The sequence below is a fragment of the Symsagittifera roscoffensis genome, chromosome 1 (assembly GCF_963678635.1).
Source record: "Symsagittifera roscoffensis chromosome 1, txSymRosc1.1, whole genome shotgun sequence".
NCBI classification, from domain to species: Eukaryota; Metazoa; Xenacoelomorpha; order Acoela; family Convolutidae; genus Symsagittifera; species Symsagittifera roscoffensis.
In genome coordinates this window covers 27,982,835-27,999,214 of record NC_087062.1, presented here as the reverse complement: position 1 = coordinate 27,999,214, position 16,380 = coordinate 27,982,835, and the positions used below count along the sequence as shown (strand labels likewise).

The following is a 16,380-nucleotide window of genomic DNA, read 5'->3' as shown; positions in this document are numbered from 1 at the left end:
GCTTATTTAATTTCAAATTTAGCCTAGTTTTTTCCGACTTTTTCGAATTTTTTTTCTGACCTAGCGGCTTTCTTGTTTTGTATCGCAAGTGGTGCGAAGCTCAGCTTCGCCACTGCGTTAAAATGTAAAATTTAGAGATGTTATTTTGTCTAATCTTGACTCTTTAACTTGGAATCAATTCAAATTTCGACTAAGAGTTTTCACTTACGCTGGACAGACCGTTAATTTTCCTCAACTGATCATGAATACAGACAATGCTACTTTTTTCCTAAACGAAAAAAAAAACTTTTTTTTTCCGATTTTGGCATTGATTTGTATCTTTAAAACCGCAGACAATTTTACTACATTGTCGCTTGCTTTTATTCTCTTCAAGTAAATACATCATTGATTTCGTTTTAAATTCAATTGTTAATGAAAGAAACAATTTATCACTTATATAAGTTGAACTGGATTGATCACGCCAGAAATTGTTTTTTTTTGCAGTTTGAACTTTGATTTCATTTCAACTCCATTTCGGATTCATTTGCGCAAATGAAAACCAATTTTGCTCTTCTATTACAAAAATGAAAATTGTGCAAAATCACGTGAAAAACTTCTGTGCAATCTGAACCTGAAAAAATTTATTAACTGGGTTAAACTCTCTCGGATAATTATTGTTGATTTTAAAAAAAGAATAGTTTTTTCGTCCAATTATTTTGCAGTCTATTTTACTCATCAGCGCTGAAAAAAACCTTTCATGAATCACTATGTTTTCATATCTGTATCATTGCTAAAAATTTGGGTTTGCAGGAGATTGAAAAACTTTCTTAAACATTTTTACGGTGGCTGCAAGTTTAAGAACAGAAGTAAAGTTGATTTAAGCAAGAAATTACTTGTGGGAAACAGAAACAATGCAAACCAAAAGCGGGAAAATAATGGAAAAAGGTTATTGAAGAGGGGCAGGAACAACATTTTTTTGCACAATTTTTTTCTGATCAAATTGTTTTCAATTGCACAAAACTTGAGCGAAATACTGGAATTTGTTCCATAACTACCGAAAACAGCAATCTCCTTCAGCTTAAGTTTTTATTCATTTTTTTCAGAAAAACTTCACTCCATTAAAATATTTTATGCCTGGCTCAGCTCATTTCGTTTTCGGCTGGGCTGTTCACTGAGTGCAAATCTTAAATTTTATTTTTATCTTCAAATTTCTTTTAGTGCAAGTTGTAATGGCGATCAAGTCATTTCACATGCTTTGCGACACCTGCAGGGTCCATTTTTGCGACACAAAGGATTCGTCTGTCACAGAAAATGACTTCCTCGCCCTTCCTCCTCCTTCCCCGTCTTCATTTTCGTTATTCTCCTGATGAAAAAAAAATAATTGAATTAATAATTTTAAGCTTCATCGGAAATAGTTTTGATCAATATATATGCGAGCCAGCGTTTATTGGTTAGAAATTGGCTTTAACAAGAAAAAAAGGCTGTGTCGTGTGCAGGATTTTTCTGATGGAGAAGAGGAGCGGTTTTTAAAAAGTGTTTAATTGTTTTTTTTTGAAAGGCAACCCCCTCAAAAATAGTGCACCTAAAACCGCAAAAAATAAGTCTCGTCTGTAACATTTGAATGGCGCAAAACAAATTGTAAATTGGAAGTATGTGAAGTTGAAGTTTTGACAGCCAGAAATAATTTTAAGGAGAAAGAATCTCTAGCCCACCCAAAACACCCCTCCCCTCCCCTCTCTACTCTCTTTGACTCTAAATCCGGCCCGTACCTGATCCTGTTCGAACTCCAATTGTGGGCTCTTAATTGTGACTATGAAGTAGAGACTGAACTCCCCGTAGTAAGTGGCCAAGATGGTGAATGACTCTTTCTCAAACTGCACTTGGCTGCTGATGGAAGCACGCGGGTGCGCCTGAAAAGGATGGACATAGAAAAAATGCAGTCTAAATTGAAGCTGTTCATGCTTCGATTTTATAAATGAAAACACGTCTTTTCATGACCACGTCAGATAAATCACCCGCTACCGAAATAGAAAGAGAGATTGCATACCTTGAGACACCTGGTGTCTGTTCCTAGGATGACGCAGAAGTTGGTCCCATCCGCCTCGGCGTGACTGCATGGCTGTTTCTCACACTGGTCCCCAATCACACACTGCACCAGTGCCTCCCCAGTCCACACCCCTGAAGCAGTGTTTGTCAAAATATGGGGGGAGGGGTCAGATCCGGAGTTGCTTATGAAAATTATTGATTGAAACGAAGTGTTATACAAAATGGAATGCTCAACATTTTTGAATGCTCGTTTTTTTATATCTAGTCTGTTTTTTGTTTTTATTCCATTTTTTTGTTATTTACATCTTTATAGAGAAAAAAACTCCCACTGTTTTGTCTTGTAGATAAACTGAGTTTAAGAAATTCTTAGTATTGATCTTAGTATTGATTTATAACTCTACCCGGGGGTAGAAGGCAGTCTCTGACATGTAATTTGACCTCCAGCAAGCTAGTCTGTCTCAGCTGCATCGTACCACGTGAGTTCTTCAGCACGCAAAAACACTCTTCTTCCGTTTATTTAAATATGGTTGAAATTGAAAGCTTTGTTTTTTAACGCTGAATCATGCAAACTACAATAATAATTTTCCATGTACAAAAATAGGCTCATCAGTTTGAAGACCATTTTTTTGGTTTTTACTTTTATACCGTGTATTCGATCCCATGCCATGGCAATGATAGTGTGTTAGGTTAAGCTCTCACTTGACCTCCAGCTTCAGGTCTACCATAACCTGACCAAATTTGGCTGCAATAGTGGTACCACGTAAAAGTTCTAGACGCAAAAAAACGTCCTTGAGTCGCAAAAAAAAACAGCTTCGCTCAGCAAAATAACACTGTCTGGAATGTGGGGAGATAATACAAATGGACTATCCTCGACAGGACTGTTAAGGCCTACTGATAGCTTCTCTGCGATTCGCAGGAACTAAAATTATTATTATACCAAAAAAAAACAAATGCCACGTCACTATTTCAAATGGAAATATAGAATTCAGCACAAAGGTTTCTTCAAATTTCACGTTTTCAAATTTGAAATAGGAAGGAAAGCCTTGAATTCGCCACTCTTGTTGTCTTTGACTTGCAGATCAAATATGACCTTGGGAATTCTCACAGCTTTTCTCCACCACTCAACCCTGGCCTGAAATAGAACATATTGTAGCAAATTAAACAGCTTAAGTCATTCAGAAATTGCATTATTGTTACGTTTTTGTTCCGACCAATACCCTTCCTCCCTAAAGGAGTTGCGAAGGAACCAGGGGCGGATTATGGCGGATTACAACCCCTCACCACCAAAACGGTCCTCTGTTTGGTAATATTTTAGATCCATCTCGGCCAATAGACCCTGAAAGAAACTTTTCTAAAGGCGCTTTCGGAGGGGAGCACGACCTGAAAAAAGCCGCAAAGTTTTTACCCAAAATTTGTTCAAAAACGGCTTTCATTGGCTTGTTCTTTTTTTTAAAAAGTTCAGACCTTTCCGTCGAGACGTTTCTAGATCCACCCTTTTGAGAAAAAACTACGCCTTGGTCTCTTTCTGTTTTTTTACGCAACTTAAGGTACCTGAAAAAAAAAACTAGTGCGGATTTAATTGTTGTATCATCTCAAATCCCTTCTGGTCATGATTCATTTATAGATCAATTATACGAAAATTGATCTGAGAGTGAACAACCCGCTACAACTTAAGCGTTTTACTACACCACACTTGGATATGCTCTTACAGTTTATTAAGCTTGCGATAAGCAAGCGTTATCAAACTGGAATGCAGCCTGTTTTTGGGGTTAACAACTTGTTTAACAAATTCACTTGAATCACTAGACTTTATTCATGTGCACACGTGCGAGTTTAAGTTCTACCGGTCTACTGTTACTAGTGACAGTTCTTTTAAAAAGTAGTATCTTAAGTTTTTGAAAACAAAAGGTTGCGATTCAAAAAAAGTTTCGGACTATCGTTAGTCTGATTATGTTTTGTCGGCTTAGTTACCGCATCACGAAATTTTTCTGTTTTACAAAACATTTACAGAAAAACATATAATAGCTTGGCTTACATCAGAATCAAACTTTTTTAAATTTTCAGGCGCACTTGTTTTTTGGCTAAAAATACTACGCCTGAGGTGATAAAGATCCTGTGTTCGAATCTGGCTAGAAGTTTTTTTATTCAAAGAGAAAATTCTGTTCCAAAAATTTTCGTTCTGTTGTGTGTCTGCTTATGTTTGGTCGGCTTGGTTGCCTTGTTACGAATTATTGCTGGACTGTGAGTAGTTTTGTATTGTAACTGAAACAGTTTTGATTTGTTACTGTAATTTAACTGTACGCTTACTAAGTTTTATCAAGTCGGTGACCTAGTTAAGCGTTGTCTTTAAAGAAAAATAGATTTTTACGCTTTTGTGTTTTAGGGAAAAGCGTAAAAATTTAGATTTTCGGAACTTTCAAATGTGTTTCAATTGAGAACAATTTTGCTCAAACGGAATCTTACCAATTTTTGCGCTTAATTGCCGATCAATTTTTATAACTGAATACTTATATAACGCCAGTTATTGTGGTTTTAAATTGAACATCATTCCGGACAATTTTCTGAAATTTTTGTAGTTATGATTTTATCGAAATGTTCTAATTGTTTTTCGACTTTGTGTTTTTTGTTTCATTTTCTGTCTGCTAGCTTGCAATGATATGTGTGCCTGCGCATAGCATTGCATTTCATTGTTGCAGTGTTTCATCAAACTAGGTCGCCTGTTCTTTAAAGAAATATCCAAAAATAAGAAAAAATGAGAACATTTTTTATGTCTGTTTTTCCTCTTTTTAATGTTTGTAGTTTAAACTTTCTTTGTAGTTCACAGCTTTCCCTTTTCGTCCAAACAGACCACAACCTGCACGACCTTAACTTTTCGAAAACTAAACTCGCGTAGTTATTGCTGTACAAGTAGCTCAGGATGTTTTGAGGGAGGATTCTTATCTGTTCGCGTGCTGGTTCGCGCTGTTGGATGAGAAGGGTTTATACTAAATTTTATTAGTAGCTAAGTTGTTGTTTAAAAACATTTAACTTACTAGATAGCCACAGAATCGACAGTTTGATCACCAAAAACATCCCTGAAAACAATCATTCGGACACCATTTTACCACGAACACAGGAAAAAATGCAGCATTTTTGTTGCAGCAGAAATCAAAACCGATCAATATTTTTTGATCGCTTTTACTGATAAACCATGGTTTTGTATTACTTATTTTTTGCCTAAAAATCGACAAAAGTCATAACGAGAACTTTGTTAGCTATGTGAAAGATATAAAGAATTTAAAGACATTCTTCCACAGAATAGACAAAAAAAATTTTAAAACGAGTGAATGCTAAGTGTGGCAGAACAAAATGTTAGTTTCCACGCGAACCAGAGCTTTTTTCAATTGTATTTTTAAAAAGGAGAAAACGATTTTAGTGACCTCTGCATCCTCACACAAGAAAAACATAAGATTCTCATGCAGATACTCTGTAGTAATTACATTCAAGAGGAGCAAATTGAAGAAGAGACGCTTTTATAGCTGAGAAATTTTGACAATTCAAAAAAGTTTGGATAATTATGAATTTTTTAGTTTTTATTTTTTTTACGTGAAAACCATTTTTCTGTAAATCTTGAATGCTGCCTAATTCAATGCGCGTAAACCTACTATTATAAGTTGACCTGCATTCGATACAATTGTTCTCTTTCTTTTTTTTTGCGCAACTTAAGGTACCTGAAAAAAAAACTAGTGCGGATTTAATTGTTGTATCATCTCAAATCCCTTCTGGTCGTGATTCATTTATAGACCAATTATACGAAAATTGATCTGAGAGTGAACAACCCGCTACAACTTAAGCGTTTTACTACACCACACTTGGATATGCTCTTACAGTTTATTACGCTTGCGATAAGCAAGCGTTATCAAACTGGAATGCAGCCTGTTTTTGGGGCTAACAACTTGTTTAACAAATTCACTTGAATCACTAGAACTCATTCACGTGCACACGTGCAAATTTAAGTTCTACCGGTCTACTGTTACTAGTGACAGTTCTTTTAAAAAGTAATAACTTAGTTTTTGAAAACAAAGTATTGCGATTCAAAAAAAATTTCGGACTATCGTTAGTCTGATTATGTTTTGTCGGCTTAGTTCCCGCATCACGAAATTTTTCTGATTTACAAAACATTTACAGAAAAACGTATAATAGCTTGGCTTACATCAGAATCAAACTTTTTTAAATTTTCAGGCGCACTTGTTTTTTGGCTAAAAATACTACGCCTGAGGTGATAAAGATCCTGTGTTCGAATCTGGCCAGAATTTTTTTTATTCAAAGAGAAAAATTCTGCTTCAAAAATTTTCGTTCTGTTGCGTGTCTGCTTATGTTTGGTCGGCTTGGTTGCCTTGTTACGAATTATTGCTGGGCTGTGAGTAATTTTGTATTGTAACTGAAACAGTTTTGATTTGTTACTGTAATTTTACTGTACACTTACTAGGTTTTATCAAGTCGGTGACCTAGTTAACCGTTGTCTTTAAAGAAAATAGATTTTTACGCTTTTGTGCGTTAGGGAAAAGCGTAAAAATTTAGATTTTTGGAACTTTCAAATGTGTTTCAATTGAGAACAATTTCGCTCAACCGGAATCTTATCAATTTTTGCGCCTAATTGCCGATCAGTTTTTATATCTGAATACTTATCAAACGCCAGTTGTTGTGGTTTTAAATTGAACATCATTCCAGACAATTTTCTGAAATTTTTGCAGTTATGGTTTCATCGAAATTTTCTAATTGTTTTTCGACTTTTTGTTTTTTGTTCACTTTTCTGTCTGCTAGCTTGCAATGATATGTGTGCGTGCACATAGCATTGCATTTCGTTGTTGCAGTGTTTCATCAAACTAGGTCGCCTGTTCTTTAAAGAAATATCCAAAAAATAGAAAAAATGAAAAACAAAATTTATGTCTCTTTTTAATGTTTGTAGTTTAAGATTTCTTTGTAGTTCAAAGCTTTCCCTTTTGGTCCAAACAGACCACAATCTGCACGACTTAAACCTTTCGTAAACTAAACTCGAGTTGTTATTGCTGTACAAGTACCTCAGGATGTTTTGAGGGAGGGTTCTTCAATGTTTGCGTGCGTGTTCGCGCTGTTGGATGAGCAGGGTTTGTACTAAATTTTATTAGTAGCTAAATTGTTGTTTAAAAACATTTAACTTACTAGATAGCCACAGAATTGACAGTTTAATCACCAAAAACATCCCTGAAAACAATCATTCTGACACCATTTTTCCACAAACACATGAAAAAATGCAGCGTTTTTGTTGCAGCAGAAATCTAAACCGATCAAGATTTTTTGATCGCTTCTACTGATAGACCATGGTTTTGCAGTACTTATTTTTTGCCTAAAAACCGACAAAAGTCATAACAAGATCTTTGTTAGAAATGTGAAAGATATAAAGAATTTAAAGACATTCTTCCACAGAATAGACAAAAAAGTACTTAAAACGAGTGAATGCTAAGTGTGGCAGAACAAAATGTTAGTTTCCACTCGAATCAGAGCTTTCCTCAATTGTACTTTTAAAAAAGAGAAAACGATTTTAGTGAGCTCTGCATCCTCACCCATGAAAAAGATAAGGTTTTCATGCAGATACTCTGTGGTAATTACATTCAAGAGGAGCAAAATGAAGAAGAAACGCTTTTATAGCTGAGAAATTTTGACAATTCACAAAAATTTGGACATTTAAGAATTTTTTAGTTTTTAGTTTTTTTTTCACGTGAAATCATTTTTCTGTAGGTCTTGTATGCTGCCTAATTCAATGCGCGTAAAACTAACATTATGAGTTGACCTGCATTCGATACAATTGTTTTCTTTCTTTTTTTTTTGCGCAACTTAAGGTACCTGAAAAAAAAACTAGTGCGGATTTAATTGTTGTATCATCTCAAATCCCTTCTGGTCGTGATTCATTTATAGACCAATTATACGAAAATTGATCTGAGAGTGAACAACCCGCTACAACTTAAGCGTTTTACTACACCACACTTGGATATGCTCTTACAGTTTATTACGCTTGCGATAAGCAAGCGTTATCAAACGGGAATGCAGCCTGTTTTTGGGGCTAACAACTTGTTTAACAAATTCACTTGAATCACTAGAACTCATTCACGTGCACACGTGCGAATTTAAGTTCTACCGGTCTACTGTTACTAGTGACAGTTCTTTTAAAAAGTAATATCTTAAGTTTTTGAAAACAAAGTATTGCGATTCAAAAAAAATTTTGGACTATCGTTAGTCTGATTATGTTTTGTCGGCTTAGTTCCCGCATCACGAAATTTTTCTGTTTTACAAAACATTTACAGAAATACATATAATAGCTTGGCTTACATCAGAATCAAACTTTTTTAAATTTTCAGGCGCACTTGTTTTTGGCTAAAAATACTACGCCTGAGGTGATAAAGATCCTGTGTTCGAATCTGGCCAGAAGTTTTTTTATTCAAAGAGAAAAATTCTGCTTCAAAAATTTTCGTTCTGTTGCGTGTCTGCTTATGTTTGGTCGGCTTGGTTGCCTTGTTACGAATTATTGCTGGGCTGTGAGTAATTTTGTATTGTAACTGAAACAGTTTTGATTTGTTACTGTATTTTTACTGTACACTTACTAGGTTTTATCAAGTCGGTGACCTAGTTAAGCGTTGTCTTTAAAGAAAAATAGATTTTTACGCTTTTGTGCGTTAGGGAAAAGCGTAAAAAATTAGATTTTTGGAACTTTCAAATGTGGTTCAATTGAGAACAATTTCGCTCAACCAGAATCTTATCAATTTTTGCGCCTAATTGCCGATCAATTTTTATATCTGAATACTTATCAAACGCCAGTTGTTGTGATTTTAAATTGAACATCATTCCAGACAATTTTCTGAAATTTTTGCAGTTATGGTTTCATCGAAATGTTCTAATTGTTTTTCGACTTTTTGTTTTTTGTTCACTTTTCTGTCTGCTAGCTTGCAATGATATGTGTGCGTGCACATAGCATTGCATTTCGTTGTTGCATTGTTTCATCAAACTAGGTCGCCTGTTCTTTAAAGAAATATCCAAAAAATAGAAAAAATGAAAAACAAAATTTATGTCTCTTTTTAATGTTTGTAGTTTAAGATTTCTTTGTAGTTCAAAGCTTTCCCTTTTGGTCCAAACAGACCACAATCTGCACGACTTAAACCTTTCGTAAACTAAACTCGAGTTATTATTGCTGTACAAGTACCTCAGGATGTTTTGAGGGAGGGTTCTTCAATGTTTGCGTGCTTGTTCGCGCTGTTGGATGAGCAGGGTTTGTACTAAATTTTATTAGTAGCTAAATTGTTGTTTAAAAACATTTAACTTACTAGATAGCCACAGAATTGACAGTTTAATCACCAAAAACATCCCTGAAAACAATCATTCTGACACCATTTTTCCACAAACACAGGAAAAAATGCAGCGTTTTTGTTGCAGGAGAAATCTAAACCGATCAAGATTTTTTGATCGCTTCTACTGATAGACCATGGTTTTGCAGTACTTATTTTTTGCCTAAAAACCGACAAAAGTCATAACAAGATCTTTGTTAGAAATGTGAAAGATATAAAGAATTTAAAGACATTCTTCCACAGAATAGACAAAAAAGTACTTAAAACGAGTGAATGCTAAGTGTGGCAGAACAAAATGTTAGTTTCCACTCGAATCAGAGCTTTCCTCAATTGTACTTTTAAAAAAGAGAAAACGATTTTAGTGAGCTCTGCATCCTCACCCATGAAAAAGATAAGATTTTCATGCAGATACTCTGTGGTAATTACATTCAAGAGGAGCAAAATGAAGAAGAAACGCTTTTATAACTGAGAAATTTTGACAATTCACAAAAATTTGGACATTTAAGAATTTTTTAGTTTTTAGTTTTTTTTTCACGTGAAATCATTTTTCTGTAAATCTTGTATGCTGCCTAATTCAATGCGCGTAAAGATAACATTATGAGTTGACCTGCATTCGATACAATTGCAGAAAGGAGACACCACTCGATAGATTGATCAGCCTATGTAAGGTTTTCACAACTTGTTACTACCTGCCTATTTTTAACGCTTACGATTCTGTTCTAGTCATTAAATTGAACATTTATTTCATTTTTGATTTATAATTTTAACGAGTGAATGCTCTTAGTTCGCAAGCTCTTTCTCCAGTGAAAGCTAAGTGTGGCCGTCTACGAACACTTAGCTAACGAGTTAATGCTAACGAGTGAATGCTAAGTTTAGCAGAACAAAATGTTAGTTTCTACTCGAATCAGAGCTTTCCTCAATTGTACTTTTAAAAAGGAGAAAACGATTTTAGTGACCTCTGCATCCTCACCCAAGAAAAACATAAGATTTTCTTGCAGATACTCTGTGGTAATTACATTCAAGAGGAGCAAATTGAAGAAAAAACGCTTTTATAGCTGAGAAATTTTGACAATTCACAATAATTTGGACATTTAAGAATTTTTTAGTTTTTATTTTTTTTTTCACGTGAAATCATTTTTCTGTAAATCTTGTATGCTTCCTAATTCAATGCGCGTAAAGATAACATTATGAGTTGACCTGCATTCGATACAATTGCAGAAAGGAGACACCACTCGATAGATTGATCAGCCTATGTAAGGTTTTCACAACTTGTTACTACCTGCCTATTTTTAACGCTTACGATTCTGTTCTAGTCATTAAATTGAACATTTATTTCATTTTTGATTTATAATTTTAACGAGTGAATGCTCTTAGTTCGCAAGCTCTTTCTCCAGTGAAAGCTAAGTGTGGCCGTCTACGAACACTTAGCTAACGAGTTAATGCTAACGAGTGAATGCTAAGTTTAGCAGAACAAAATGTTAGTTTCTACTCGAATCAGAGCTTTCCTCAATTGTACTTTTAAAAAGGAGAAAACGATTTTAGTGACCTCTGCATCCTCACCCAAGAAAAACATAAGATTTTCTTGCAGATACTCTGTGGTAATTACATTCAAGAGGAGCAAATTGAAGAAAAAACGCTTTTATAGCTGAGAAATTTTGACAATTCACAATAATTTGGACATTTAAGAATTTTTTAGTTTTTATTTTTTTTTTCACGTGAAATCATTTTTCTGTAAATCTTGTATGCTGCCTAATTCAATGCGCGTAAAGATAACATTATGAGTTGACCTGCATTCGATACAATTGCAGAAAGGAGACACCACTCGATAGATTGATCAGCCTATGTAAGGTTTTCACAACTTGTTACTACCTGCCTATTTTTAACGCTTACGATTCTGTTCTAGTCATTAAATTGAACATTTATTTCATTTTTGATTTATAATTTTAACGAGTGAATGCTCATAGTTCGCAAGCTCTTTCTCCAGTGAATGCTAAGTGTGGCAGTCTACGAACACTTAGCTAACGAGTTAATGCTAACGAGTGAATGCTAAGTTAGCAGAACAAAATGTTAGTTTCTACTCGAATCAGAGCTTTCCTCAATTGTACTTTTAAAAAAGAGAAAACGATTTCAGTGACCTCTGCATCATCACCCAAGAAAAACATAAGATTTTCTTGCAGATACTCTGTGGAAATTACATTCAAAAGGAGCAAATTGAAGAAAAAACGCTTTTATAGCAGAGAAATTTTGACAATTCACAAAAGTTTGGATATTTATAAATTTTTTAGTTTTTAGTTTTTTTTTTCACGTGAAAACCATTTTTCTGTAAATCTCGTATGCTGCCTAATTCAATGCGCGTAAAACTAACATTATGAGTTGACCTGCATTCGATAAAATTGCAGAAAAGAGACATCACTCAAAGGGCTGATCAGCCTATTTAATGTTTTCCCAATTTGTTACTACCTGCGTATTTTTAACGCTTATAATTTTTGTCTAGGTATTAAGTTGAACACTTATTTCATTTTTGATTTATAATTTTAACGAGTGAATGCTCTTAGTTCGCAAGCTCTTTCTCCAGTGAATCCTAAGTGTGGCAGTACACGAACACTTAGCTAACGAGTGAATGCTAACGAGTGAATGCTAAGTTTAGCAGTACAAAATGTTAGTTTCTACTCGAATCAGAGCTTTCCTCAATTGTACTTTTGAAAAGGAGAAAACAATTTTAGTGACCTCTGCATCCTCACCCAAGAAAAACATAAGATTTTCTTGCAGATACTCTGTGGTAATTACATTCAGGAGGAGCAAATTGAAGAAAAAACGCTTTTATAGCAGAGAAATTTTGACAATTCACAAAAGTTTGGATATTTATAAATTTTTTAGTTTTTAGTTTTTTTTTCACGTGAAAACCATTTTTCTGTAAATCTCGTATGCTGCCTAATTCAATGCGCGTAAAAGTAACATTATGAGTTGACCTGCATTCGATAAAATTGCAGAAGAGAGACATCACTCAAAGGGCTGATCAGCCTATTTAATGTTTTCCCAATTTGTTACTACCTTGCGTATTTTTAACGCTTATAATTTTTGTCTAGGTATTAAGTTGAACACATATTTCATTTTTGATTTATAATTTTAACGAGTGAATATTCTTAGTTCGCAAGCTCTTTCTCCAGCGAATGCTAAGTGTGGCAGTCCACGAACACACAGCTAACGAGTGAATGCTAACGAGTGAATGCTAAGTGTGGCAGAACAAATTGTTAGTTTCCACTCGAATCAGAGCTTTCCTCAATTGTACTTTTAAAAAGGAGAAAACAATTTTAGTGACCTCTGCATCCTCACCCAAGAAAAACATAAGATTTTCATGCAGATACTCTGTGGTAATTACATTCAAGAGGAGCAAATTGAAGAAGAGACGCTTTTATAGCTGAGAAATTTTGACAATTCACAAAAGTTTGGATATTTATGAATTTTTTTTAGTTTTGTTTTCATGTGAAAACCATTTTTCTGTAAATCTTGTATGCTGCCTAATTCAATGCGCGTAAAACTAACATTATGAGTTGACCTGCATTCGATACAATTGCAGAAAGGAGACATCACTCGAAAGGCTGATCAGCCTATTTAATGTCTTCCCAATTTGTTACTACCTGCGTATTTTTAACGCTTATGATTTTTGTCTAGGTATCAAGTTGAACATTAATTTCATTTTTGATTTATAATTTTAAAAGAAATCAAAATCAGACCACAAAAACTCAAGTTTTGAGCGAGAACAGTTTTTGAAAAAAATGTCCTAAAAACCAATGCAAAAAAACACAGCCAAAACAAGTCTTTTCTTCGTTTTTTGACACTGATTTACAGTATCAAGCCAACCTTGAAATGATGCCTTAACTGCTTGCAAAGACATCTAAAGAACATCGTATTTATGTAGTGAAATTTTTGCTCTCAATTTAAAAGTTTGACAATTGTTGTGGATGTGCAACCAGGCTTACTTGGAACAGTGGATCTGGGTTGACAATTCCTCTCCTGTGTTGGTATGTCCACACCAGATTTAATTTACTCCTCACGAAAACCAGCCACTCTTTGTTATCGTCCTGAGAGTTAAAAAAACAGTTTGAAAGTATCAGTGAAACATTTTTTATAGACGTTAAAGTTATTTATGAGACACACTGCTTCAAAAAGTCATTGTTTGCGAACTAAGAGCTTTAAAAAAGCTGACTGATTTGGGGAAGTCGTTGGATCGTCTGCACTTGAGTAAGTTCCTGGAGACGGAGTAGGGTCTCACTTGGAAGTTGTGGCCCCCATTGCCATCCACATGCACTAAAAGTACATCTACTGAAATCATCTGACCGGTTTAGGTTTTGACTACACCTTCATAATTCAATATACACTTAAAGGCGGTACTTTTTCTACTTATTATCTTTCTAAATATCTTTCATTTTCTAACTCAGTCAAAAATTTGTTTGCATACCTTTAAATAAACTGTTATAGTGCAAAACATCGCCGTCAGCGCGATTAAAAAAAAGCTCAATTAAAAAAAATTTTTTTAGTTGATTACAAACTAGATAACCTGTGTGTGGAGATCCATTAAGAAGGAGTAGTCTGATGGAGAAATGGCTGATGTCCTCGTGGGGTGTGAGTTTGACGTCCTTGAGACACAGCAAGGGGTAGTAGTACATGCATATCCGGATGTCCTGTTGTCTGTAATACACACTTGCACTTGTAGCTTGATACTGAAACAAGCACATGATTGATATAGAATTCCTATGATATTGAGTATAACCGGGGGCTTAGGGTGAGGGACAATGGCGAGACAAAAATTATGTTTTTTTTTAAATTTTTTTTTTCGAAAATCAATTTCTGAGAAAGCCTGCGGAGCGGACAATTTTTGCAGTAGCGGATCTCATTTAGGCTACTTTGCTTGGCCTCTTTTCATGTTTCGGAAATATATTTTTAATGAGCTTCATCACCAAAGTATTAGATCTCCGCTGGGGCTCAAAAGCGCTGTTGTTCCCAATTGTATATTGGCACAAAAAAGGAGTAATCGATTACCATCCCAGTACCAAAGATTTTCCGATGGCAGTTTTAATTAGATATGGTGATCAGATTTTTCTTATGAAAGTTTTCATTTCAACCGTGAGTTTGAGTTCCATCTTGATGTCTGTTTTGGCCGTGACCAGTCTGTCTGGCGGGAGGAACTCGAAGTGGACTGGAGCCTTCCCATTGGCCCTCAACTGCTCCTTGTCCCACTCCATCCTCATTGGGTCTGAAGAATCGCAACTTCTAATCAAAGAGCTCAAAAAAAAGTAGAACTAAGAAATTATTTGCCCAAAATAGTAACAAGATTTAAAAACTGCGGTTGATCTCATTCACGTTAAGCCGTGGTGTGGTTCGTTGTCAAAAATTTTGAACACTAAATCAAGGATAGGATGCCATGCAGCTTGCTTATCAAAATATCTAGACTTATGGATGGGAACCGAGATCCTTTCTATGTTCTTAATGCTTACCGCTGTACTCTTTCACGTCTTTGCCAGTCAGAATCATATCTGCAATCTTTGGTTTAGCCTGAAACACAGGTGTCACGTTTTTCACTGCAAACTTTAAAGCAATTGAAATGCTCCAAAAATTGCAAAAAATTGTGACATTTACTTATGATGTAACGCCTGTGAGCTTGGTAGAATTTTGAGCAATCTTTTCCCATCCAAAAGTTGACTCATTGGAACCCGAAAAAATCAAGTTGTGGATTTGGTATTTGGTTTCTTCAATTTCTCGCTGCCCATTTCTTTCTGAAACATCGGGTTCAAGGTGTTCCCAAACTTTAAGATTGCTTTAGCAAAATGCTCAAAGTATGAAATTTTACAAGAATTTATGCATTTGAAAAGCATCATCTAAAACAATTTTGATGGATAATTGCCCTTAATCTCGTCGCGAATTTTCTTTAGCCCCCTGTTTTTCCCACATTACCTTTCCCTCTGAGCTGAGGGTGAGGTTGGCAGTCTGTCTCTCCCCACACCACAACTCCACGTCTATCTGCTGATCCACCTCCGCGTCCCCCAACCTCAGCCTCATCAGAGGCACTGGCTCCACTATACGTGCACGCAGCACACAATCTGCAAAGTGAAAGGTTTTATTAACATTTATCAACTACTTTTAAACTCCATCTTTTGAAGTTAGAAATAAAATTGATGATAGAAAATAGTTTTGAAAGGTTTTTAAATGGGTAAATTATAAGTGGGCGAAATTCACAAAGGACTTCGCCACAAGAAAAATTTGTCAAAAAGCCCAATTAAAAGTTGTCAAAAAGCCCAATTTTAATTCTAAAAAGCCACTATGCGCCCTGGCCCGCTCACTAAAAAAAGCCTGTTATAACAACCTCTGTAAGTGATACCTTTTAAACAGTTGGGTGCTATTTTGTCTACTCCGACGAAGCACTTGTATCCCCCTAGTGCAACCAGTTGGTACCCCGTGAACTCCACATCGCCAGAGGCCACAGGTAGAATATCGACAGACACCTGAAGTAATTTTTTTTCAAATACTTCCTCGTTTAAAGAGAGCCACTGTGGGTTGCTAATAGATATGCAAAATCTGCATGTACAGTTTCCCTGACACACTGAAATTATTACTAATTTGCTATTTATACCTGCTTCTGAGTTCAAATCATTTAAAACTTTGTTATCAGTCATTGATAATCAAATAACAAGGTCATTATCTGGAAAGTCATTTTTTTGGTTGAATTGGTGAATTAGTCTGCATTTAAAATATTTCGATGTAATTAGAAGCGAGAAATTTTTTTTACACTTCTTTCTTATTTTAACTGATGTTTCTCAAAAAAGTAAAAAGTTTGCCGGCATTTATCGAGAAAATATGCTGCGAAAAATAAGCAATGAATATAATTTTTGCGTTGTTTTTGAAATAATTTAGGAGAATCGGCCAAAGAGTTTCATTTTATTGAACTCTTAAAACTTTTCTCTGAATTGTTTTTCACAGCTAAAATCGATGTTTTTTTTTTAAT

At 35.0% G+C, this 16,380-nt stretch overlaps 1 protein-coding gene across 1 annotated transcript; it reads right to left on the bottom strand.

The window, feature by feature from the left end:
- Window positions 1-3,034: 3,034 nt before the first annotated feature.
- On the bottom strand, window positions 3,035-14,912 carry LOC134855288 (uncharacterized). Its single transcript, XM_063871811.1, has 6 exons — window positions 14,876-14,912; window positions 14,504-14,634; window positions 13,939-14,101; window positions 13,588-13,688; window positions 13,361-13,462; window positions 3,035-3,157 (listed from the first exon to the last, which is right to left on the bottom strand). The coding sequence occupies exons 1-6, from the start codon at window positions 14,910-14,912 to the stop codon at window positions 3,035-3,037; spliced, it is 657 nt and encodes a 218-aa protein (XP_063727881.1).
- Window positions 14,913-16,380: the final 1,468 nt, after the last annotated feature.